Consider the following 24,188-nt stretch of genomic DNA (forward strand, 5'->3'; position numbering starts at 1 on the left):
AGCAGTGTAATTACCGGGGATTTAGGATTTGGCAAGAAAATGGACAAAATCGAAAGTGAAAGTCAGGGCAAGTCAGGGAGTGACAGTGAGTCGGACTGTAGTGTTTCGCTATCGCAAATTGAAAACGTGAGTCGTTGTTATGATCTAGATGACATTAAACTGTTTCTTAAGGCAACTAAAAATAGAAGAGGAGTGAGAGTGGATGAATATTTTCCTGACTTAAAACAGTTCATTGAAAAGACACGGTATTTGATGGCTGAAGGTTCATTTACTAATAAAGAAATTTACAGATTGAAAAAACTAGTGAGAAAAATTAACACTGAATTGAGTGATGGTGCCGAAAAATGAGAATTTAGTGAAGATAGCTGCTTTTTTCTTTTTCTTTTCCTTTTTACCTTTTATGGCTGAAATCAGTGTTGCATCTGTGAATGTAAATGGTGCAAGACATATTAGGAAAAGAGCAGTGATATATGAGGTCTTGAAGGAAAAAAAACTAGATATTGTTTTTCTTCAAGAAACTCATAGTGATGTACATAATGTGACTGAGTGGACAAGAGAATGGGATGGAATCTCAATTTTAAGTCATAACACTGCTGTAAGTGGAGGGGTTGCTATATTATTTTCCAAAAATTTTAAACCAGTTACTTATGATATTGAGGAAATTATAAAAGGTAGGCTTTTGAAGGTTAAAGCCTTATTTGAAAATCACGTCTTCATATTTATTTGTGTCTATGCTCCAACGTCAGGAGTTGAAAGAATGTTGTTTTTAAACAAGCTTAATACAATCTTGCAAAATTGTAATAGTGAAGAGTGGTTAGTTGTAGGAGGAGATTTTAATTGCACTGAGGGAGATCTTGACAGGAATCATATCGAACCCCACGAACCCTCACGTAAGAGAATTATTCAAGTGATTAAAACACATGAGTTGAGTGACATTTGGAGACATCTCAATGGCAATCAGAGACATTATACTTGGTCCCATAATCGGGATAATGTGTTATCTCTAGCAAGATTAGACAGGTTTTACACTTTTAAACATCAATGTGGTATTTTTAGTAAATGCTTTATTGTACCTGTAAGTTTCTCCGATCATAGTATGGTGTGTTGTAACTTTTTTTTGAATTCTATCAAACCAAAGAGTGCATACTGGCATTTAAATTCTTCCCTGTTGTATGATAAGAATTTTGTGGATTCTTTTAAATATTTTTGGGTTAATTTTAGAGCCTCAAAAAGTCATTTTCAATCCTTGAAACAGTGGTGGGATTATGGTAAAGCCCAGATTAAACAATTCTGTCAGCAGCACACTCGAAACATCACTGTTCAGACATTAAGAGATATGAAAACCTTGGAGACATCCATAATAAAGCTTCAAGAATCAGTTGAATTAACGGGGGAGAATAGATGCTTGGAAGCTCTTTCAATTAAAAAGACTCTGCTTAGTGATCTTTTAAGTGCAAGAGCACAAGGAGCTCTGGTTCGGTCCCGATTTCAGCAAATTGATCAGATGGATGCGCCAACTAAATTCTTTTTTAATTTGGAGCAAAAGAATGGTCAGAAAAGGTTAATCCATGCTTTGCGTTCTGAAGCTGGCTTTTTATTAACTGATCCCACTGATATTAGAAAGAGAGCTGTTTGTTTTTATGAAAAACTGTACAAAGGTGAATGTGACTCAGAGCCTGCTGTTGGTAGTGGTTTTCTGGAAAACCTGTCTGGGGTGTCCGAAGAAGACAACCAGAAACTCAGCAAGGCTTTGTGCCTAGAGGAATTGTATGAAGCCCTGATGGGTATGGAGTCGGGAAAGGCTCCTGGCATTGACGGTCTCCCTGTCGACTTTTATAAGTCATTCTGGACGGTGTTGGGGGAGGACTTGCTCGCAGTGCTCAATGAAAGTTTAACCGAAGGGCGGCTGCCTTTGAGCTGCCGCAGAGCAGTCCTTACACTTCTCCCAAAGAAAGGAGACTTGACAGAGATCAAAAATTGGCGGCCTGTGTCCCTTTTATGTACAGATTACAAACTACTCTCTAAATTATTGGCGAAAAGATTGTCAGTGGTGATGAAACAGATCATTCATCCGGACCAGAGCTATTGTGTATCTGGCAGGTCTATTTTCGATAACATTTCTTTATTGCGGGATTTTTTAGATGTCTCCAAGATATTTGATTTAGATTGTGCTCTAGTTTCTCTAGACCAAGAAAAGGCATTTGATCGTGTCGAGCATATTTACCTGTGGAAAACATTAGAATCATTTGGTTTTTGCCAAGATTTTGTGAATATGATAAAAGTACACTGATGTTGAGAGTTTGCTGAAGGTTAACGGTGGTTTATGCACTCCTTTCAAGGTTGAAAGAGGGGTAAGACAAGGATGTTCCTTGTCAGGAATGCTCTATTCAATAGCCATAGAGCCGCTACTACAACAGATAAGGAGTAATCTGAGTGGGGTTCAAATAGTTGGGTCTAATTGCACTGTTCATTTATCAGCGTATGCCGATGATCTGATTGTGATGGTTAAATGCCAAAGAGATATAGATATTTTAATGAAATTACTTGATGATTTCAAAGTTTTATCTTCTGCTAAGGTGAATTGGAAAAAAAGCGAAGCTGTGGTCTGTGGAAAATGGAGAAGAGGAAGGTTAAAATTCCCTGAAGGGTTACATTTGAACACAGAAGGTTTAAAGTACTTAGGAATTTTTTTAGGTAATGAGACAATCATACAGAAAAATTGGGATGGTGTTATTGACAAACTTAAAGGTCGGTTGGCAAAGTGGAAGTGGTTAGCCCCAAAAATGTCTTACAAGGGGCGAATTTTAATTATTAATAACTTGGTTGCTTCATCCTTATGGCATAAGTTAGCTTGTATTGATCCACCTCAAAAATTTTTATCAGATGTTCAAGCCTTATTAGTAGTTTTTTTTTGGGATAAGTTACACTGGGTCTCTCAGAGTGTTTTATATTTGCCTAAAGAGGAAGGTGGTCAGGGGTTAGTGAATTTGCAGAGCAGGACAGCAGCTTTTCGTCTGCAATTCATACAGAAACTTCTGTCTGGATCAACTCGTGTCGGCTGGAGAGCTACTGCCTGTGCAATTCTACAGAGTTTGGGTGGTTTTCAGCTGGACAGAGCTCTTTTTTTGATGGACCCTCTTAAACTGGACCTTGCCAATGTCCCAGTGTTCTATCGCAACCTTTTTAGAGTCTGGAGTCTTTTTAATCATCAGAGGACATCATCTTCGGACTCTCTTTTTTGGTTGTTAAATGAGCCTATAATCCATGGAGGCCGATTGGACATTTCTTTCAGAGACCAAAAATTTCCTGGACTAAGTCATTTACTATGTAAATCTAAGACCACTACACTAGGTGGTTTGGTAAAGGTGGCTGGTCCCAATTTCATGAACACCGAGAAAGCTGCTTTACATCTTGGTTTTTTTTCCACTCGTAAAGTTGATGAATTTTTGACAAAGTTGAGGTCTGTTTTATCATCTGAGGAAAGGGAATCTCTTACAGACTTTCATACAGGGGCAAGGTTTCCTAATGCTGAGGACTCCTTTCCAGATACTATTTTATTACCTAAATTAGATGATTGTATGGGGATTTTTTTCAAACCAGGTGAATCATTGTGTTTAAATTTTCTTTCAACTAATGGAAAAAACTTGTACAAAGCTTGTGTTCTGTTTTTTAACAAAAAATTATTGAATAACAAGGTGGATACGCCATGGCGTTCTTTTTTAAAATTAGATGAGGAGGCTAAGCCCGAATGGAGAATCTTGTATAAACCACCGTTAGAAAAAAGAGTTGGAGATATGCAGTGGAGAATTCTCCACGGTGCAATTGCAGTTAATGCCTTTATCTCTGTGTTAAACCCTGAAGTGAGTTCTGAGTGTCCTTTTTGTTTTAAGAGGGAAACAGTCTTTCATGCTTTTTTGGAGTGTTCCAGGTTAAATCCTTTATTCAGTGTATTAAGGAGTATTTTTGTTTGTTTGGATGAAACCTTGTCAAATGAAAGTTTCATTTTAGGTGTTAAATATGTAAGGAAGAAATGTAATAGATGTCAATTACTGAATTTTATTGTGGGTCAAGCTAAATTAGCAATGTACTTGAGCAGAAAAAATATGATTGAACGGACAGTTGGACAGAATGTTGTTGTTTTGTTTTTTGCTCTTGTAAAAGCCAGAATTTTAATTGATTTTAATTTCTACAAGTCAGTAAATGATCTTGCTTGGTTTGAGATGAAATGGTGTGACAAAGGAGCAGTGTGCTCTGTTGTTGAAGGAGAAGTGGTTTTTGCACACTTCTTATAATCATGTTTTATTGAATCCATTGGTTGTTTGTTAATCTGTTTTTGTCTTTTGTAATTAAGAGTAATTTAAAATTCAAATTCTCTCTCTCTCTCTCTCTCTCTCTCTCTCTCTCTCTCTCTCTCTCTCTCTCTCTCTCTCTCTCTCTCTCTCTCTCTCTCTCTCTCTCTCTCTCTCTCTCTCTCTCTCTCTCTCTCTCTCTCTCTCTCTCTCTCTCTCTCTCTCTCTCTCTCTGTCTGTCTGTCTGTAAGATCACGCTCACCTGTGTTCAGCTCTGTGTCTGTGAAGAGTGACTGTTCAATAGGTGTGGGACCATACTTCAGGGAAGAAACACCATCAGCAGCTGAAAGGTATTACACGTGTTTTACATGACAAGGTTATTTTTGCTAATTTCTCGCTTGTGGTTTATGTGCAATAAACCATTTTGATTTTATTGTTTATAATCACAGAAGACAATGTCTTATAAAATTTGAAGCTTCTTGCCAGCAAAACAGTTTTACACAGACAACCATAGGGGGCATAAAATTACCATGGAAAGACATTAGGCAAACCAAACAAACATAAATACCTCTATCCATCATAAGTCTTAAGAAGGACAATCGTGGGGCTATTCTGTATTTAATTACACTAAATCATCCTCAAATGATACAAGAGATCAGCTGGTAGTAAAGTTTCTCTCTCTCTCTCTCTCTCTCTCTCTCTCTCTCTCTCTCTCTCTCTCTCTCTCTCTCTCTCTCTCTCTCTCTCTCTCTCTCTCTCTCTCTCTCTCTCTCTCTCTCTCTCTCTCTCTCTCTCTCTCTCTCTCTCTCTCTCTCTCTCTCTCTCTCTCTCTCTCTCTCTCTCTCTCTCTCTGTCTGTCTGTCTGTAAGATCACGCTCACCTGTGTCCAGTTCTGTGTCTGTGAAGAGTGACTGTTCAATAGGTGTGGGACCATACTTCAGGGAAGAAACACCATCAGCAGCTGAAAGGTATTACACGTGTTTTACATGACAAGGTTATTTTTGCTAATTTCTCGCTTGTGGTTTATGTGCAATAAACCATTTTGATTTTATTGTTTATAATCACAGAAGACAATGTCTTATAAAATTTGAAGCTTCTTGCCAGCAAAACAGTTTTACACAGACAACCATAGGGGGCATAAAATTACCATGGAAAGACATTAGGCAAACCAAACAAACATAAATACCTCTATCCATCATAAGTCTTAAGAAGGACAATCGTGGGGCTATTCTGTATTTAATTACACTAAATCATCCTCAAATGATACAAGAGATCAGCTGGTAGTAAAGTTTCTCTCTCTCTCTCTCTCACTCTCTCACTCTCTCAATTTGTCCCCAGTGGCTAGACATTTTGATGGGTGTAAACCAAGCCCTGGGTATTTTTGAGAAAATGAAAGCTCAGACTGGCGAATCTAGAAATCTTCCCTTTATGTCATCACCTCCCCTTTCACTTCTTTGACCGCAAAGAGAATTTGGCCGTCCATGAGAAAATGAGCTGCACGAGCGCGATATTGTTTTTTCCTATAGAGACATCATGGCTTGCAAACGAGCAAAGCATGGTAGTTGCTCGGTGTTTGGATGTACAAATGAACACAAAAGTATTTTTTTAGTTCCTTCATCCGAGCCTCTGAAGAACCAGTGGGTTATGTGCATTTCTGATGGGTAATTGTTCAAGTTCAGACAGATAACCTTTGTCTCAAAATCATTCAATACTGTTTAGGCATCAGTAAATCAAGCCAGTGACTAAAATATCAACTTCACGTCGTTTCTCTTAGTTGGATAAAAAAAAACGTATTTAAACTGTAATTAAAATATATACACAAAGCAATCAAAGAACAATCCTTTTCCAATCGCCCAAGCTGTCAATCACACAGTGCAAGTTTATCTGGACACTTGCCAAAACTCATAATAAAATCAATGACGCTGTTACACTGCACAACAAAGCCCTTACTGTACTTACCTCATGTTTGCATTGGTGAAAGCATTAGTGAGAGTGCAGAAACTGCGTTGCAGTGATAAGATCTTCATTCACACGATCAACAGGCTGCCATCTGATCAATGCTCATCATTGCAACTTTTTATGTGATGGAAATAGATCTAAATACTTTAAAAACTTCTCACGATTCGTTCATCTCGATAGCTGTAATAGTAAAAACATATAATAGCTGTAATAGTACAAGTTTTCGAGAGAGTTCCACATGTAATGCTAGATATTTCATATGCAAGCATGTCAGCCAATCACAGCAGTGTTTACACTGAAGTCTCACAGCAGCCAATCACAGCAGTGGGCGTTTACACTGAAGTCTTACAGCAGACACGCCCCTTCAAACAGAGCGTTCAAATCAGAGGCTAAAATACCGTTTATTCGACTAGTCTTGCAATTCATTAGTAGCAGATAATGTCAGTGTACTTCTCCTTTGTCCAGGTTGTTACAAAGTCCTGATGCAGATGAAGCCTGTAAATATCTGACTAAAATTCTTCGCAATATAAACCTGTTACTCCAGAGAGAACTGAATCTGAGTGGACATGATCTAAGAGACACACGAGTGAATCAGATCGCTGCTCTACTGCAGGATAAACACTGTAAACTCAACATACTGAAGTGAGTATTGTATTCATATGTTATTGTAGATTTAAAGCATTTTATAGACATCTGGTGACAAAAATGTTGGCGTCAAGTACTTTGTGTTTGTAATTTCTCCCTCTTCTGTTCATCATTTTAGGCTGCGTAAGTGTGGTCTAACAGAGGAAAGCTGTTCAGCTCTCGCTACAGTCCTGAGATCAAACTCCAGTCTGAAAGAGCTTGACATCAGCAACAATAATCTGCAGGATTCAGGAGTGAAGAAACTCCAGAATGGATTAGAAAATACAAACTGCACACTGGAGAGACTCAGGTAAGATTGTTTGTTTAAATAACATTTATTTTGTTCAAAGCTAAAGGGGCTGTGAACTGAGAAATACTTTTTTTCTTGATCTTTTGAGAATGTCAAAACATACAAGTGTGAATAACAATCTTTGTGTCACTATTGCTTTGTCTGTTACAGAAGGTTTGATATGTTATGAGTATTTTTGTAGCACTGCAGTCAACCTGCGCAGTCAAACATTATACAATTAAAAAAAAATGCTGTAAAATAATACTGTAGTGAAGTCTTTTTTGTAGTGATATTAATTGTAAAATAAATTATTTTATAAATAAATGTCCTTTCTGTAGACTTTCAGACTGCAGTATCACAGAAGAAGGTTATAAAGCTCTGGCTTCAGCTCTGAGATCAAACCCTTCACACCTGATAGAGCTGGATCTCAGAGGAAATGATCCTGGACAATCAGGAGTGAAGGAGCTCGATGATTTACTACAGGATCAGAAGTGTTCACTGAAAACACTGAGGTGAGACGTGATGAAATAATATAACAAATTATATGCGGGTGAATTATTCATAGAAACATTATTTCACAAACTTTTATGCAACAACAAATTTTGCAGGTTATTATATAAAAAAAAATTCAAGGTAAATGAAACAAACTGATTACATTAAGTTTAGTTGATTTTTAAACCTTTTACATCTTCCCTTCTGCAGGTTTTTGAGTCATGATGCAGATAAAGCCTGCGAGTATGTGAGAAGAATTGTGGGTAAAAACCCGTTACTCCTGAGAGAACTGAATCTGAGTGAATGTAAACTAAGAGACACACGAGTGAATCAGATCGCTGCTCTACTGCAGGATAAACACTGTAAACTCAACACACTGATGTGAGTAATTTACACAAGTTTCAAAGTTATACTTTGCATTGAAGTATCCCACATTATATTAAGTGTCATCGGCAAATATGTACTGAAATTTAAATTCATCATTTGATACAGTGCTCTTATTGCAGGAGTGGAGCTTGGCCACCCCGCTCACAATTGATGTTTCTGTCTCATTTTTCTTGACAAGAATATACTGGTCTCTACTGGCCTCAAACTCAGTTCCTAGAGGGCCACAGCTCTACACCGTTTTACTCCAACCCTAATCAAACACACCTGATCCAGCTAATCAAGCTCTTCAGCATTACTAGAAGCTTCCAATCAGATGTCAGTTGGAGCTGGTTGTAGCTAAACTGTGCAAGGCTGTGGCCCTCCAGGAACTGAGTTTGAGACCATGACAACAACACATGCTGCCTCAGCAAAGTTTGGTTAGGACAGAAGTATTAAGTGCGGTTCGGTTAGGACAGAAGTGTTAAGTGATCATCAGGTCGGTTAGGACAGAAGTGTTAAATGCGGTTCGGTTAGGACAGAAGGGGTTACATCAGCAGTTCATTGATGGTGAAGTTGCATTTCTATGAATCAAATGGAGAGAAGTGCTTTTTATGGGCTTTATCTTTCCTTCCTGCACCTGGATTGGATCCATTAGACTGGCTAATGTCAGCAGGAGAAGAAAAGTTGATATTGGTGCTAGAGCAGACATCTTGGAGCCTGCTTGGACCTTTGTTGGTTATAATTTTGAGGGTACTGTGGATTTTTAAATAAAGTTACTATAAAGTTAAAAATACTATAAAGTTGTATAGTAGTTTGCCAATTCGTCTTAGGTAAATGGTAACTTCTTAAAGAGGTTGTTCCAAATTATTAAGCAGTCCTCGTGCAATATGCAGAGGAAGGAAGATGTTTCTGAAGATGAAAAGCATGTGTAGCAAATTATCTGTATGAAATATTAATAATCAATCATAACTGGTAATAATTGATTATGAATATTTGTATCAGTCAATATAATTAACTTAATGTCGTAAATTAATATTACCATCAATTAACCTGTTTGTCCCGTGAACACTCAGGATTAATTGTTTATTAACTCTAAGAAATATACATTTCCGGGGCATGGGAAAGGTCTTTCTTAATTTACAGTACTACTAAGAGCTGTAGCCAAATATCTAAAATGATTAGTGACTCCAGTTATGAGCTTGAGACACAGACAACTTTACGTGTGACATGAACAAGATTTTATTAACTAGTCTAAACACTTAAACTACTCTAAAATACAAACACATACATGCATACAGTTTACCAAGGGAAAGAGAGCTGAAGCAGAATACAGGAAAGCAAGAAGTTATAGCATTGTTTTAAATTCAGCAGATCAACAGCCTTGAGCAAACCATCAGTTTAGTTCTAACACGCCTTTCTTTAAAAAGGGGTAAGGATGATAATGTATCAAATAATGAGACTAAGTTTGATACTTGCATGTCTCGCCCATTTGAACTAAACTGTCCTGATGCAATTTGTTGAGGCTCCAGTTGATCTTTGCTGATGTGGTCTTAATGAGAGAGAACCAGTGGTAGTCAGAGTATCTTTGGTGAATGGAAAGACAAGGCCGCAGCCTGGCACAAACTTGGAGGGTCCTTAGAAACTTCTAATTCAGCATCATCTTCACGTCAGGATTCCAGTACGAGAGGAAGAGAGCTAAGAGAGCTTATGGTGCTTTTCCATTGCATGGTACGGTACGGCTCGGTTCAGTACGGCACGCTTTGGCACATTTCCATCGCTTTAAATGGTAGCACCTCTGTTGAGGTTCCAAGCGTACCCTACCGATACTAAAATGCGACGTGAAAACACTGCAGATCACTGATTGGTCAGACAGAATCGTCACTACCAGTGTCATTGTATTTGCGACACGATACACTAAACCCGCTAGATTTAAATAGCCAGTAGACAACAGCCAACGCTGTAGTTTCTTGCAGTTAAAATGTTTCTTGCAAACTGTTTCTTGCAGTTAAAAACATCCACATGCAGAGAATCAAGAACACCATCCCCTCGATAGGCTCCATTGCTCCTGTGTTGTGCGTTTGAAATGTGCACGTTTACAATGATGTCGTGGCAGTAGAGGCGGCAACTATAACTATCAGTCCCACCCAGTTTGAACCGGTACTAACTGCAGTGGAAAAGCAACCGAGCTAAAGCGAACCGAACCGTGCAGTACCGAGTCGAGTCGTACCACGCAATTGAAAAGCGAAGCGAAGCGAAGCGAGCCGAACCGTTCCGCGCCGAGTCGAACCGTTCCGAGCCGAACTGAGCCGTTCCATGCAGTGGAAAAGCGCCATAAGAGCTGATCTTTAAAGCGTGAAGATGTCACACCCTCTGGAGGTGTAAGAGCCAATCAGACGTGTTCTCCTTTGGAGGGAAAAATGTCTTTTTTACGACCTTTTGTTCAAGCAGGCCTTTGAACATGTAATTTGATTGGATGTTTAAACACAATAATCTTTAAGATGCTTATAATACTAATGCGTCACAAAGTTAGCCAGATGTAATGTAAATTAACAAATGGGGGACGAAGATTGGAGTTTATAGAGACTTAAACGTGCCACACATATGATTTTGGTAAACCATAGTATGCAACAAAGTCTGAAACATTAATCCCAAATGTTTACAAGAATACAAAGGCCAAACCACATAGAAGGAAAATCATTAGATGAGAAAATGAGATACATGTTTATATATATTTCTCAAGTGGTTACATATAGAATATATAGGATTAACATGGTGTATTTAAAATCCTCAGCAAGAATTTGAGTCACAGCTCTCTCTAGAAATTCCTTTGCGTCGTAAAACTCTTTTATCAGTCTCAATGTGTCCTGTAACAAGAAAAAAATCCACTGTTGAGCGGATGTTTGAAACCGGTGTTTGAAGCTACTGGAGTCTCTGGAGTCTACTCACCCTGCAAGCTGGCAGTTGTGCATAAAGCTGCATTTATGCCACTTATAACTTACAAATGACAATAATACAAGAAGAAGCAATTAAGGGTACATTAACACGACAATTATGTGCTTAAAATGAAGAAGTTTTTCCTTTTGAGTTTTGCGCTCACAGACAACACCATTGTCAAAATGATCCCCATATTTTGCATTTTGGCCGTTCGTTTACACGACAACAGCGTTTTGGGTGCCTGAAAACGCAAAGTTTTGAAAACGGGTTTCAAAGACAAAGTGCAAGTTTTTGAAATGGTCTTCGTGTAAACAACAAAAACGTGAATCTGTGAAGACGATGACGTCATGCACATGCCCATTGTGTTAAGTCTATAGTGTTTAATCGCCATCTAGTGGCCTGGCAGCAGAATACAGCGTTTTCCGTGAGTTTCGCGGATCTGTGTGAAAGGGGATCGTTTTGATAATGGTGTCGTCTGTACGCGGAAAACTCAAAGGAAAAACTTTTCAGCATATCGTTTTAAGCATATTGGTGTAAGCGTACCCTAAGACTGTCATTGCTGTTCATTAAAAAAGGTTTGGAATTGGAAATAAATTGAAGAATGGTTCCTGTCTTTGTTTTCTTTCTCTTCAGGCTGAATAATAGTGATGTATGTCTCGAGACCGGTCTTGGTCTTGTCTTGGTCTCGGACCTCTCGGTCTTGTCTAGGTCTCACTGTCTCAGACCGACATAGTGGTCGGGGGATTTAGCAATACAATGCTACAATATCCGCGATGACACAAAGTTCGATAATGCAACATTATTATTATTTTGCGCCCTTCAAATGCAATCAATCACATGCATGCATTTTTTTGTGACACAGCCGTTGGCGCTCATCCATCCATATAACATTATGCCTCAGTATATCAGTTAATGTAAGAATTAGCCTACTATATTTCCGTATGTCTAAAGGGTGTCGCACACCAGACGAGAAGCGCAGCTCCACGTCTTTAAAATTCGAACACATTATTCTCTATTAGTGTACATTGTCTCAAATCGTCGTTAATGTATATACTGACTTCACCCTGTGCTGCAATATTCATTCAGTTTTACACTCATTTACAGAAATCAGCTGCTTGAATGAAAATTGCTGATGTTATCGGAATTTTAGGTGATATTCTCAATTCATTCAGTTAATGGACGCTCTGAGGCAAAGTGAATTCAGACTGCAGACTAAGCAACGATTGTATTTAATTGTACAGTACAATCATAACATAGTACAGACATGATCTTAATTCCATAATATCCTTAAACATAACTATATTGCTGGCCATAAACTGACAAAGTGCGCGTCCGGTGTGCAATATCTCAAGTTGTCATAGACGCGACGCGGCGCTTCTCGTACGGATGCGCAGGGCTCTCTTGCGTGCACAATAGGGCTGTCACTTTTTATTCGATATTCGAATATGCATTCGAGCATGACGTGAAATATCCGTAATCGAACTATAAATAAACTATTCATTTTTAAAGTGCCATGTAGCGCATTTTTTACAGTCTATGATTAGAACGTTTGTTTTTTATTTTGTTTGCCATCTGAATTGAATTGTTCTGTTTAAAAGTAGACATTTCAAGCTTTCTATATATTTCTCAGGTCTGTGAGGCAAGTACCTTATACGCTAAGTTTCAGTTCATTTATGAGACGAGCTCCAGGTTCACGCGCCGGCGCCTCCGTGTGGTGATTATCTATTTTATACTACACTGCTCAAAAAAATTAAAGGAACACTTTGAAAACACATCAGATCTCAATGGGGAAAAATATCATGCTGGATATCTATACTAATATGGACTGGGTAATGTGTTATGAACGAAAGGATGCCACATCGTTTGATGGAAATGAAAATAATCAACCTACAGAGGATTTAATTCAAAGACACCCTGGAAATCTAAGTGAAATAATTATGCAGCAGGCTTGTCAATTTTGCTGAAATTTCATTGCAGCAACTCAAAATGGTTCTCAGTAGTTTGTATGGCCCCCACATGCTTGTATGCATGCCTGACAACGTCGGGACATGCTCCTACTGAGACGACGGATGGTGTCCTGGGGTATTTCCTCCCAGATCTGGATCAGCGCATCACTGAGCTCCTGGACAGTCTGAGGTGCAACCAGGTGATGTCAGATGGACCAAAACACAATGTCCCAGAGGTGTTCTATTGGATGTAGGTCAGGTGAGCGTGGTGGCCCTTCAATGGTATCATTCCTTCATCCTCCAGGAACTGCCTGCATGCTCTCGCCACATGAGGCCGGGCATTGTTGTGCACCAGGAGGAACCCAGGACCCACTGCACCAGCATAGGGTCTGACAATGAATCCCAAGGATTTCATCCCAATACCTAATGGCAGTCAGGGTGCCATTGTCTAGCCTGCAGAGGTCTGTGCGTCCCTCCATGGATATGCCTCCCCAGACCCTCACTGACCCACCACCAAACCGGTCATGTTGAACGATGTTACAGGCAGCATAACATTCTCCACGGCTTCTCCAGACCCTTTCCTGTCTGTCACGTGCTCAGGGTGAACCTGCTCTCATTTGTGAAAACCACAGGGCACCAGTGGCGGACCTGCCAATTCTGGTGTTCAGTGGGAAATGCCAATCGAGCTCCCTGGTGCTGGGCAGTGAGCACAGGGCCCACTAGAAGACGTCGGGCCCTCAGGCCACCCTCATGAAGTCTGTTTCTGATTGTTTGGTCAGAGACATTCACACCAGTGGCCTGCTGGAGGTCATTTTGTAGGGCTCTGGCAGTGCTCATCATGTTCCTCCTCGCACAAAGAAGCAGATACCGGTCCTGCTGATGGGTTAAGGACCTTCTACGGCCCTGTCCAGCTCTCCTAGAGTAGCTGTCTGTCTTCCTGGAATCTCCTCCATGCTCTTGAGACTGTGCTGGGAGACACAGCAAACCTTCTGGCAATGGCACGTATTGATGAGCCATCCTGAAGGAGCTGGACTGCCTGCGCAACCTCTGTAGGGTCCAGGTACCGCCTCATGCTACCAGTAGTGACACTGACCCTAGCCAAATGCAAAACTGGTGAAAAACAGTCCGAAAAGATGAGTAGGGAAAAAATGTCAGTGGCCTCCACCTGTAAAACCATTCCTGTTTTGGGGGTTGTCTCACTGTTGCCCATCTAGTGCACCTACTGTTAATTTCATTAACACTAAAGCAGCCGAAACTGATTACCAACCCCCTCTGTTACTTAACTGACCAGATCAATATCCCAGGAGTTTAACTGACTTGATGCTATTCTCTGATTAAAAAGTGTTCCCTTTATTTTTTTGAGCAGTATATATTTACTTCTTATTTTTTAAATCCAGGCAAATGGTTGATGAAACATTGATCAAAATTAAGATACAATTAATACAAAACGAAATTAAATTTAAAGACAGGCTTTGTGCTTTCTGTTTGAGGTCTCTGTGAAAGTTTTAAAGCAGTCTTTTAGTGCCGCTTTCAGAGCGCTCACGTCCGTAAGGGCTCTTACAGAGTCAACGCATCGCTACGCATACGCGCCCGCAAGGCTATGCATCGCTACGCTTCGGCCGCCATTATGCGTCTATGCGTAGCAAAATGTGTCGTCCCAGTTTTTGATACGCGACGCACCGTTGCATGCAATACTATGCGTTGTTGGTGGGGGCGATACTGCCCACGTTGCTTGCGTCCGACGTGTAGACTCTGTAGACTATGAAAGGGAGCACGTCGCTCGCATTGCTTGCGTTGACTCTGTTAGAGCCCTAACGGAGAACTGTCCCGTCCGTAACATTGTTTTTTTTTTTTTTGTGAAATAAATTTCTAAATAAATGCCACTTATAGTCCAGTGCGATATGTTTTTTTTCCGTAGATATTCCAATATATTTGAATACATTGCTTGATATTTGATACCCGTTTAAATTTGATTTTTCTCAAAAGTGACAGCCCTAGTGCACAATCTGCTCCATAGAACTGGCTGAAACAGACGATCTGACGGGTTTTAGAAGATTAAATACAACCCAAAACTAAAAAACAGACCAGGGGCCTGATGTATAAACGTTGCGTGCGCACAAAATGGGCATAGAAATATGCGTACGCATTTTTCCACGCACATATCGGGATTTATAAAAAATAAACTAGGCGTAGATAAGTGCGCACCGTAAGGATGCTCTTGACCGTGCGTACGCACTCTTTTAGAAGAGTATGTGTTTTGGCGACACCAACTGGCCCAAATAGCAATAACTATTTAAAATGAAAAACTTCTAAATTATCCTATTACATCACCCAATAAATCAAATTGCATCAACCTGAATTATCATTATGATATGATTATGATGGAGTTTGATAGATTCATTGATTTTAATAAAATTTTGACTCTATTTCATTATAGCTCTGCACTGGTGTCTTGCAGAAGATCACTTTTAGACAGAAAATCTAAAGAAATACAAGATAATACAAATATAATTTCGCTCACCAACCTGTCACTTGAAGCAAATATCCATCCCTTCTTAAATGTCCGCGCCAGCGAGCGCGTTGGGCCGTTTAGTGAAACTGATGCAAATAACAGTTTAAATAAATAAAATACTTCTGATATAAACTATGTTTTACTTATGATATAAACATTTAGATTAAATATGCCATTCAAATTAATGGAGAACACTTAAACATGAAATCATTACTGAGAAGGTACAACATTTTTTATATTCAAATTCAATCAATAGAAATATTTGTTGTGGATGCGATGTTTTTGAACACGTTTCCTGTAGCGTGCTGTGTTTAAATGTTTTAACCACAGAGATAATTGCTTATCATGATAATACCAGATTGTCTGAGAAAATAGTTTCGTGCAAATAATGCCCAAGGCCTATCTGTTTCCATTAAAAATATAAATCAATTAAAAAAACTATTCGGCCAGTGGAAAAGATTAAATGTATTTTACACTATTTGATTTATGTATTCAAAAACAAGACAAGGATAGGCAAATACATGATTTTTATTAATGTAATGTGTCTTGTACCGTTAAACGTTATCACGTGGATGAATAATCATATGCAAATGATATGCAGATGAGGATATGCATAGTAAAACTAGGCGTTGTAAGCTCCATATATGGTTATTTCAGGGTGGAGACGCATGTGCGCACAATCTTCCGCTGACTGGGATTTATAAAGTGAATTCTGCGCAGGTTCTGGCGTACGGACGGTTTTATAAATCTGAAAACTTTTGTGCGTACGCAAATTCTGCCTTATGTGCGTACGCACACTTTAAGGATGAAATCTACGCAAAGTTTTATACATGAGGCCCCAGGCCTCTATTAGGGACCGGCCTTTATTTATCCAAACCTGTAGCCACACCAGGCGTGTAAAAGAGACGGGCGTCTATTTGGGACTCGGCTATTATTTGAAGTTTTACGGTAGTTGATCTCAACCAGTCTGCAAAAATATTTACAGTGAGCTCACAGTCACACACATGACATGGTCTGTCTCTGTATTGTTCTGCCTGTAGTTGAAGTAATACCGTCTAATATGTATTGAATGTAAACTGCGGTTGAATCCTAGTATGCTGCTGTTCTTGAATTCATACCAGTTATTGCTTAGCTTCAACACTAGTCTGTTTTTTTCCCCTCCGGTCTGGACTTGGTCTTGGTCTTGACTTGGTCTGTCTTGGTCTTGGTCTTGTCTTGGTCTCGATACCCTCTGGTCTTGGTAGTGTCTTGGTCTCGGTTTAGGCGGTCTTGACTACAAGTCTACTGAATAATAACAGTATTACAGCAAAAGGTTGTGCTGCTCTGACTTCAGCGTTTAATTCAAACCCTTCAAACCTGATAGAGCTGGATCTGAGTGAGAATAAACTCGGAAACTCTGGAATAAAGAACATCTGTGTTCTGTTGGAAAATCCTGAATGCATATTGGAGAAAATTAAGTGTGTATTTTCATTTATCTACATTTCTGCATGATAATGTACTTCTCTGTGTCCATTTAATTGAAATTACCACTTTTGTACATTGCTATGTTTTGATGAAATTGAAATATTTAAATTAGGCAGATGTTATATTAAGACATCGGTTGCTTATCTGTGGGTCAGATTTTTGCTCATATTAAAATAAAAATATTGCTAAATTTTCACACCAAATTTTCTAATTGCCAAGCATTTGGCAATGCTTTTTATAGTAATTTTTACAATTATTAGGTTTTTTTATGATTTAAATAGTCATCTCTATTTATACATGTGTTTTGCTTATGTAGTGTAGATCATTAAGTGCTTAACAGCTTCTTTCATACACAGACTTTCAGACTGCAGTATCACAGAAGGAGGTTATAAAGCTCTGGCTTCAGCTCTGAGATCAAACCCTTCACACCTGATAGAGCTGGATCTCAGAGGAAATGATCCTGGACAATCAGGAGTGAAGGAGCTCAGTGATTTACTAAAGGATGAACGCTGTACATTAAAGACCATCAGGTAATAAACGAGACAATTATCATAACTATGATTTTAACCAGATATTACACAACACTATACATTAATACTACACTGGACTAGAGGTGCAAAATATATCAGTGCCTGAGATATAATTGGCTGATCACTGGGACAATAGAATTTCCACTATTATTTCCATTAATAAGTTTTGTTATATTTGTGTTCAGCATATAATTTCTGATAATGACTCAGTGTATTTGTCTGGCGGTGTCATGTGTGTTTGGACAAATTATCATATCACATTATCATTTTCTGTTAGTATTAGTTTTGGGCATGTTTTAGTTTTGATCAGCTACTGTAATTATAGATATTCTGTTTAATGTGTTCTGTTTATGTGTAAAGAAGTATTAAGTGAAAACAATGAAAATACATTTCTGTATTTTCTCTTACTGGTGTTTGCTTATACATGAAAATGGCATATTGTTTGTTTGCGTTCTGTATGTTTATGTATATTTTATGGTTATTACATCCTGTAAATTTCATTTTGGTTTAATTCATTGATACAAATGCTTGTAGTAAATCATTCTACTCTGTTTAGTGACTCATTCAGGATGAAGCTGCAAAAGGCATAAAATTGGAATATTATCTGATTTGTAATTCTACTTCCTGTAGGTTTTTGAAAAGTGCTGCTGCACAGGAAGCGTGTGAGTGTCTCACTAAAGTTCTGGGTAAAAGTCCATTATTACTGACAGAACTGGATCTGAGTGAAGATAAATTAGGAGATCTGGATGGAGAGAAGCTCTCTGCTCTTTTGATGGACTCTCATAGCAAAGTGGAGAAAATCAAGTGAGTCAACATAATTTATACATTATAATTTCTCTGAGATCTGTTGATCTGATGTGTGTTAAATATGTACTGAATAATAAATGATGGTGTTTCTGTGTTCAGGCTGAATAATTGTGAGCAGACAGAGAAAAGCTGTTCAGTTCTAGCTACTGTTCTCTCCTCTAAAACCATCCTGAAAGAGCTGAACCTGAACAACAGCCGTCTGCTGGACTCTGGAGTCAAAGAGATCTGTAAGGGACTGAAGAATCCTGTGTGTGAGCTGAAGATACTCAAGTGAGTACATTTCACCATCAGCTTTCAACACCACAACACTTGCTTATCAGTTGCATATATTTGAGTCCACTCACCTTCAGAAGTGAGGAAAAATCTAAGAATAGTTTTTTAATTTTGATTTGTAATTATTAGGGCTGTCAATCGATTATTATTTTTTAATCGCGATTAATCGCATATTGTCATGAGTTAACTCGCGATTAATCGCATTTAATCACACATTTTTTTATTTGTTCTAAATGTACCTTAAATTAATACTTTTCAAGTTTGCAATACTCTAATCAACGTGGGCATGGATAAATATAGATGCTTTATGCAAATGTATGTTTATTATTGAAACCATAGTCAATATAGAGCATAAGGATGAGACATGTTTCAAAGGTCATAGATGTTTTTCAAAGAACTTGTTCATGTCTATTAGACACATGTAGAAAGAACAAAGAAATACCAGGTACCCATTACTTCTCTTTCTTTGCACTGAGCAATTTACTAACACAAACATGTTTAGATTTTTGCATGACAGGGCAGCTCTTCTGAAAATGCTAAATATACATTTATTATTTATTAGCCTATTACATTGTAGTTTGTCTCTCACTGTGCCCATTTTGATGAAGCTAAATTCTCAATAAAACTGTTTTCATTGGTATATTTTACTGTTTCTGTTGTCAAACAACAGAATGAATTTGAAATGGTGACTGAAACGCGACCCATTAAGAGAGAGAGAGAGAGAGAGAGAGAGAGAGAGAGAGGTGCGCGCGCGTGCTGAGAGAGCAGTACCGGCGGTACCGGTAGATTCTCAGAAACTAAATAATGTTTGGGTGCTTTTTTGAAGGGAAGAAATGGCTAAAGGGGTCTGCAATGTCGCTAAGTTGGCAACACTGTGTATCTCCAGTTCTCCAACTAGGGGCTGGGCCACGGGTCAAACAGAAAATACGCGCTGCGTTAATCGCGCGTTAAAAAAATTAGTGCCGTTAATATGATTTTGCGTTAACGCGTTATTAACGCGCTAACTTTGACAGCCCTAGTAATTATAAAATAGGAACAAATAAATAGCAAACGTTGGCACAATACAATAGAATGAAAAGACAAATTAAACAAACACGGCTTTATGTTTTTCAGGTGCTAATGCTTACAACTAAAGTCACAAAAGTTATTGAGTCAAGAGCAGTGAGGGGGTTTTCTCTTTGTCTTTTGTTCTTTGATTAAAATGATAGCAGCAGGTTTATTATTAGGCTGATGTCACTTAAGACTGAATACTAATCCAATATACTGTTACACAACATGCCTGCTTATCTCAACTATTTACAGTTCAAAACTGACTGTATTTACAGCAGTGTTCATTTCAGTTCTAGTGTTCATTCTAAGTTTTCATGTTTTGTAGACTTTCAGACTGCAGTATCACAGAAGAAGGTTATAAAGCTCTGGCTTCAGCTCTGAGATCAAACCCTTCACACCTGATAGAGCTGGATCTCACAAAAAATGATCCTGGACAATTGGGAGTGAAACACCTCATTAATGTACAAAATAATGTTTGCCGTTCACTGAAAACACTGAGGTGAGTGTTTTCTACAAATTAAGATTTTATCTGAAAGTGAATTAAACCATCAAACTATATTTCTGCACTTACTTGCATCAATATTCTTTTACCACATCTGTGCCGTGCACACTTGTGAAATATCAGTGTACTGTCTTTGTTTCTAGGATATTACAAAGTCCTGCTGCAGACGAAGCCTGTCAGTATGTGAGAGACATTTTGGGTAAAAACCCGTTATTCCAGAGTGAGCTGAATCTGAATAAACGTAAGCTAGGAGACGCACGAGTGAATCAGATCGCTGCTCTACTGCAGGATAAACACTGTGAAATCAACACACTGATGTGAGTATTGTGTTCACTTGTTATAGTACATTTAAAGTGTCTCAAAGAAATCAGGTGACCAAAACACTGTAAGGCAGGGGTGTCAAACATACGGCCGTGGGCTGAATACGGCCTACAGGTTTGTCTAATCCGGCCAGCGGGATGATTTGAACAATGATAAAAATAGAGATGCTCTGCTCCACTGACCATAAATCTAAACTTTTTTTATTATTATTTATTTTTATTTTGGCCAATCTCTATTCTGGACCTGCAAAAAACAGCTTGTGTAAAACACACACAATTTGTATACGTTAACACAGGCAGAATTGTAGTTTGTATGGTTAATATTAATGTAATTGTCAGCGCACTAAGGTTTTAAAAAAAAAGTAATTCTGCCCATCTGGCCCTAAAATTGGTTTGAAACCCTTCTTTAAGGGCTTTTGCACCCGGGTAGTTATAGGAACTAGTCACCAGGGCGGTCCCCTGAGAATAAATATTCTCCTGCGGTAATTTTCCTGTTTGCATGCACACCGCCAGTTGGAACTCAGTGATGTAAGCTTGCTGTGAGTATATGTAAACTGTGTTTACACATCTTTTAAAAATATTCAGTGTCTGTGTTTCTCATGTATTCAGCCAGTCAGTGTACACTTGCGTCACTATAGTACCCATAGTGCTGGTTTAGACCCTACTCTGAAGTAGGAGCTAATTTAGTTCCCCTTAAAAGGGGTTCCTATAAGTAAAATCATTCCTAGTTCCTGCAATGTAAACACACCAAAAAGCAAGTACTTCTGCCAATCCACCTTTTCTTCAATCAACTTTCTTAAAAAAAAATTCTAGTCAAATTAGCTAACTTTCCAAGCTGATAATGTAACATTAAACCCTATTAAATTTGTTTAAAAAAAGCACATGGCTGCATGGCGCCATCATTTTACAGTGTAGCAATGACCGTCTTTTGTCAGCACCTCACCCGTCAAAGTTTAATGAGTGTATAAATGACACCAAGCTGCTGAAGTTAGCTTCATTGAAAACAGATGGGCACTCATAGAATGGGAAAATGAAATTAGAAAATGCCGGACAGTCTGTTTGAGGAACAGCCACTCCCTGAGAAGACAAAGGACCTTTCTGGAAATTAACATTTGAACTCTCTCTTGTGAAATTAGCATCACCATTCGAGACGCAAGTCTCAACTAGGCATCATCCTAATCTACATCTCTTTCCCTTGACCCCCCATTCCCCTGTCCCTTTTCTCTCTCATGCTGAGATCACCTGAAATTCACCTAAAAATCTATATGGTTTAACGTGAACAATTATCATTTAATTGTTCATAACAGTCACATAACAGTCTTGGACATAACAGACATCATTTACTCCCGTTGTTTAGCCTGGCTAACGTCAGACCAAGTCTCATTGAGACTTGGTCTGGAAACTACGTGCGCATTTTCTCGTATTTGAGGCGTGGTTTACGAATGCCCAGAGCCGTTTATTGGGCGCTATGAATGTCTATCAAATGCGCCTGTATGTAGCTCATAGCCAATCGCTTCAATTATACCAGATGACGTATGTAGAGTGAGAGAAATTCGACGAGGAAAAAGACGATGGGTCAAAGATTTATTTGTACACGATGGCGTTTAGCGAATATTACCGTTTGTGAAAGATAAACATGAGGGTAGAAGGTAACGTCGAGTCTGATATAAACAAACTGCTTCGGTGTCGTCATCATCTTGCTGCTCCCTCCCCGTTCTGTGATTGGTTCCCTTTTTCAGGGGAAAAATTGTCCCATGGTGTCCAGACTGCCTAGCAGCGTGAATAGAATCGCGCTGCGAGCAAGGCAGTATGGGGAAACCCAGGCTACCCGTTGTTACACGAAGATGGATCAGTACCAACTGTTCATGATCCATCTTACAGTCTCCGGAGTGATAGGCCTAATGTACTGATCACGGCAGTAATGGAAAGGAGAGGGTGCTCTTTATGACAGCTCATCGAGTCGTTTTACGGATATAAAGTTTACCAGTTTATTAAGCACCCACTGAAAAGGTGTATATATTTGTTTACTGTACTTGTAACAAGTGTTTTGTGTACTTTACTGTGTTTCTTGATGATAATGAAACGGAGAGAGAGAGAGTTTATGGATAAGACTTTAATGCGCACTTCTTATACTGTGTTCATTCAGCTCTTACAGTGATTTTCTGGAGTAAAACTGTGGTCCGCTACAACAGGCTTGTATTAATAGTGGATAAAAGCAGATGACAAATACATTATATCTGTTATTAAACTAAACTATACCTGTTCTATATACAGCATATATTCTGTCTCTGTGGGCATTATTGTCCGACTCCGGGTCGAAATGAACAGCGTTACTGAGAGTTTATTTTTTTGATATTATATCATGATATTGTCCTGACTGAGCATGAGCTCTTGAAGCTCCGCCCTCTTTGCAGGCAACAGCAGCTCGTTTGCATTTAAAGGGAAACACACAAAAACAGCGTGTATTTCTGAGCCCCAAAAAGTGACAATTTAAACATGCTGTAAAAAATGATCTGTGCGGTATTTTGAGCTAAAACTTAACATACACACTCTGGGGACATCAGAGACTTATTTTACATCTTGTGATAAGGGGCATAATAAGTGCCCTTTAAGATGTTTTGTGAATACAGCCCCAGATCTCTCTTATTGAAAATGTATGGCTCATCATGAAAAGGAGAATCAGAGAACAACAACCATGGACTGTTTAGTAGCTGAAGTCTTGTAACAAGCGAGATTAGGCAAAAATTCCACTTGCAAAACTGTAATTCCCAAACAGTTAAAAAGTTTATTTAAAAGAAAAGATGATGTTACACAGTGGTAAACATGCCTCAGTCCCAACTCTTTTAGAGTGTGATGCAGCCGTCACATTTTTTATTTATTTCAAAACACAATTAAGTTGGCCAGTGAAAACATTGGAAATCTCTTCTGTGTTACTTAAAGGTCAGTTAAATAAAGGTTAAAGAAAAGTAACAAATCACAGACTGTTGATTTTATTGCATTTTACAAAATGTACCAACTTCTCTGGAAATGTGTTTGTAAATTCTCCCTCATCTGATCATCATTTTAGGCTGCGTAAGTGTGGTCTAACCGAGGAAAGCTGTTCAGCTCTCGCTACAGTCCTGAGATCAAACTCCAGTCTGAAAGAGCTTGACATCAGCAACAATAATCTGCAGGATTCAGGAGTGAAGAAACTCCAGAACGGATTAGAAAATACAAACTGCACACTGGAGAAACTCAGGTGAGATTGTTTGTTTAAATAACATTTATTTTGTTCAAAGTTAAAGGGGCTGTGAACTGAGAAATATATTTTTTCTTAAAACAATAACAATGTTTGTGTCACTATTGCTTTGTCTGTTACAGAAGGTTTGATATGTTATGAGTATTTTTGTAGCACTGCAGTCAACCTGCATAGTCAAACATTATACAATTAAAAAAAATACTGTTAAATAATACTGTAGTGAAGTCTTTTTTGTAGTGATATTAATTGTAAAATAAATTCTATTATAAATAAATGTCCTTTCTGTAGACTTTCAGACTGCAGTATCACAGAAGAAGGTTATAAAGCTCTGGCTTCAGCTCTGAGATCAAACCCTTCACACCTGATAGAGCTGGATCTCAGAGGAAATGATCCTGGACAATCAGGAGTGAAGGAGCTCAGAGATTTACTACAGGATCAGAAGTGTTCACTGAAAACACTGAGGTGAGACGTGATGAAATAGTATAACAAATTATATGCGGGTGAATTATTCATAGAAACATTATTTCACAAACTTTTATGCAACAACAAATTGTGCAGGTTATTATATTTAAAAAAATTCAAGGTAAATGAAA

General features: G+C 38.5%; 2 protein-coding genes across 2 annotated transcripts in view; both read left to right on the forward strand.

Moving 5' to 3' along the window:
• LOC311089878 (uncharacterized protein) overlaps positions 1-8,126 on the forward strand; it is a 39,945-nt gene extending 31,819 nt beyond the window's left edge. Inside the window, exons 8-13 of the mRNA XM_084124909.1 lie at positions 4,541-4,639; positions 5,159-5,257; positions 6,714-6,890; positions 7,012-7,182; positions 7,500-7,673; positions 7,864-8,126. Of these exons, the coding sequence (XP_083981035.1) occupies positions 4,541-4,639; positions 5,159-5,257; positions 6,714-6,890; positions 7,012-7,182; positions 7,500-7,673; positions 7,864-8,038 (895 nt within the window). The 3' untranslated portion in view covers positions 8,039-8,126. The remainder of the gene's footprint in view (positions 1-4,540; positions 4,640-5,158; positions 5,258-6,713; positions 6,891-7,011; positions 7,183-7,499; positions 7,674-7,863) is intronic.
• Positions 8,127-16,701: 8,575 nt separating this feature from the next.
• LOC311089879 (uncharacterized protein) overlaps positions 16,702-24,188 on the forward strand; it is an 832,216-nt gene continuing 824,729 nt past the window's right edge. Inside the window, exons 1-8 of the mRNA XM_084124910.1 lie at positions 16,702-16,868; positions 17,232-17,405; positions 18,036-18,209; positions 18,312-18,482; positions 19,861-20,034; positions 20,181-20,354; positions 23,425-23,595; positions 23,884-24,057. Coding sequence (XP_083981036.1) covers positions 18,178-18,209; positions 18,312-18,482; positions 19,861-20,034; positions 20,181-20,354; positions 23,425-23,595; positions 23,884-24,057 — 896 coding nt within the window. The 5' untranslated portion in view covers positions 16,702-16,868; positions 17,232-17,405; positions 18,036-18,177. The remainder of the gene's footprint in view (positions 16,869-17,231; positions 17,406-18,035; positions 18,210-18,311; positions 18,483-19,860; positions 20,035-20,180; positions 20,355-23,424; positions 23,596-23,883; positions 24,058-24,188) is intronic.

Source organism: Abramis brama, assembly GCF_963993115.1.
Source record: "Abramis brama genome assembly, chromosome: 9".
In the NCBI taxonomy this organism is placed as follows: Eukaryota; Metazoa; Chordata; class Actinopteri; order Cypriniformes; family Leuciscidae; genus Abramis; species Abramis brama.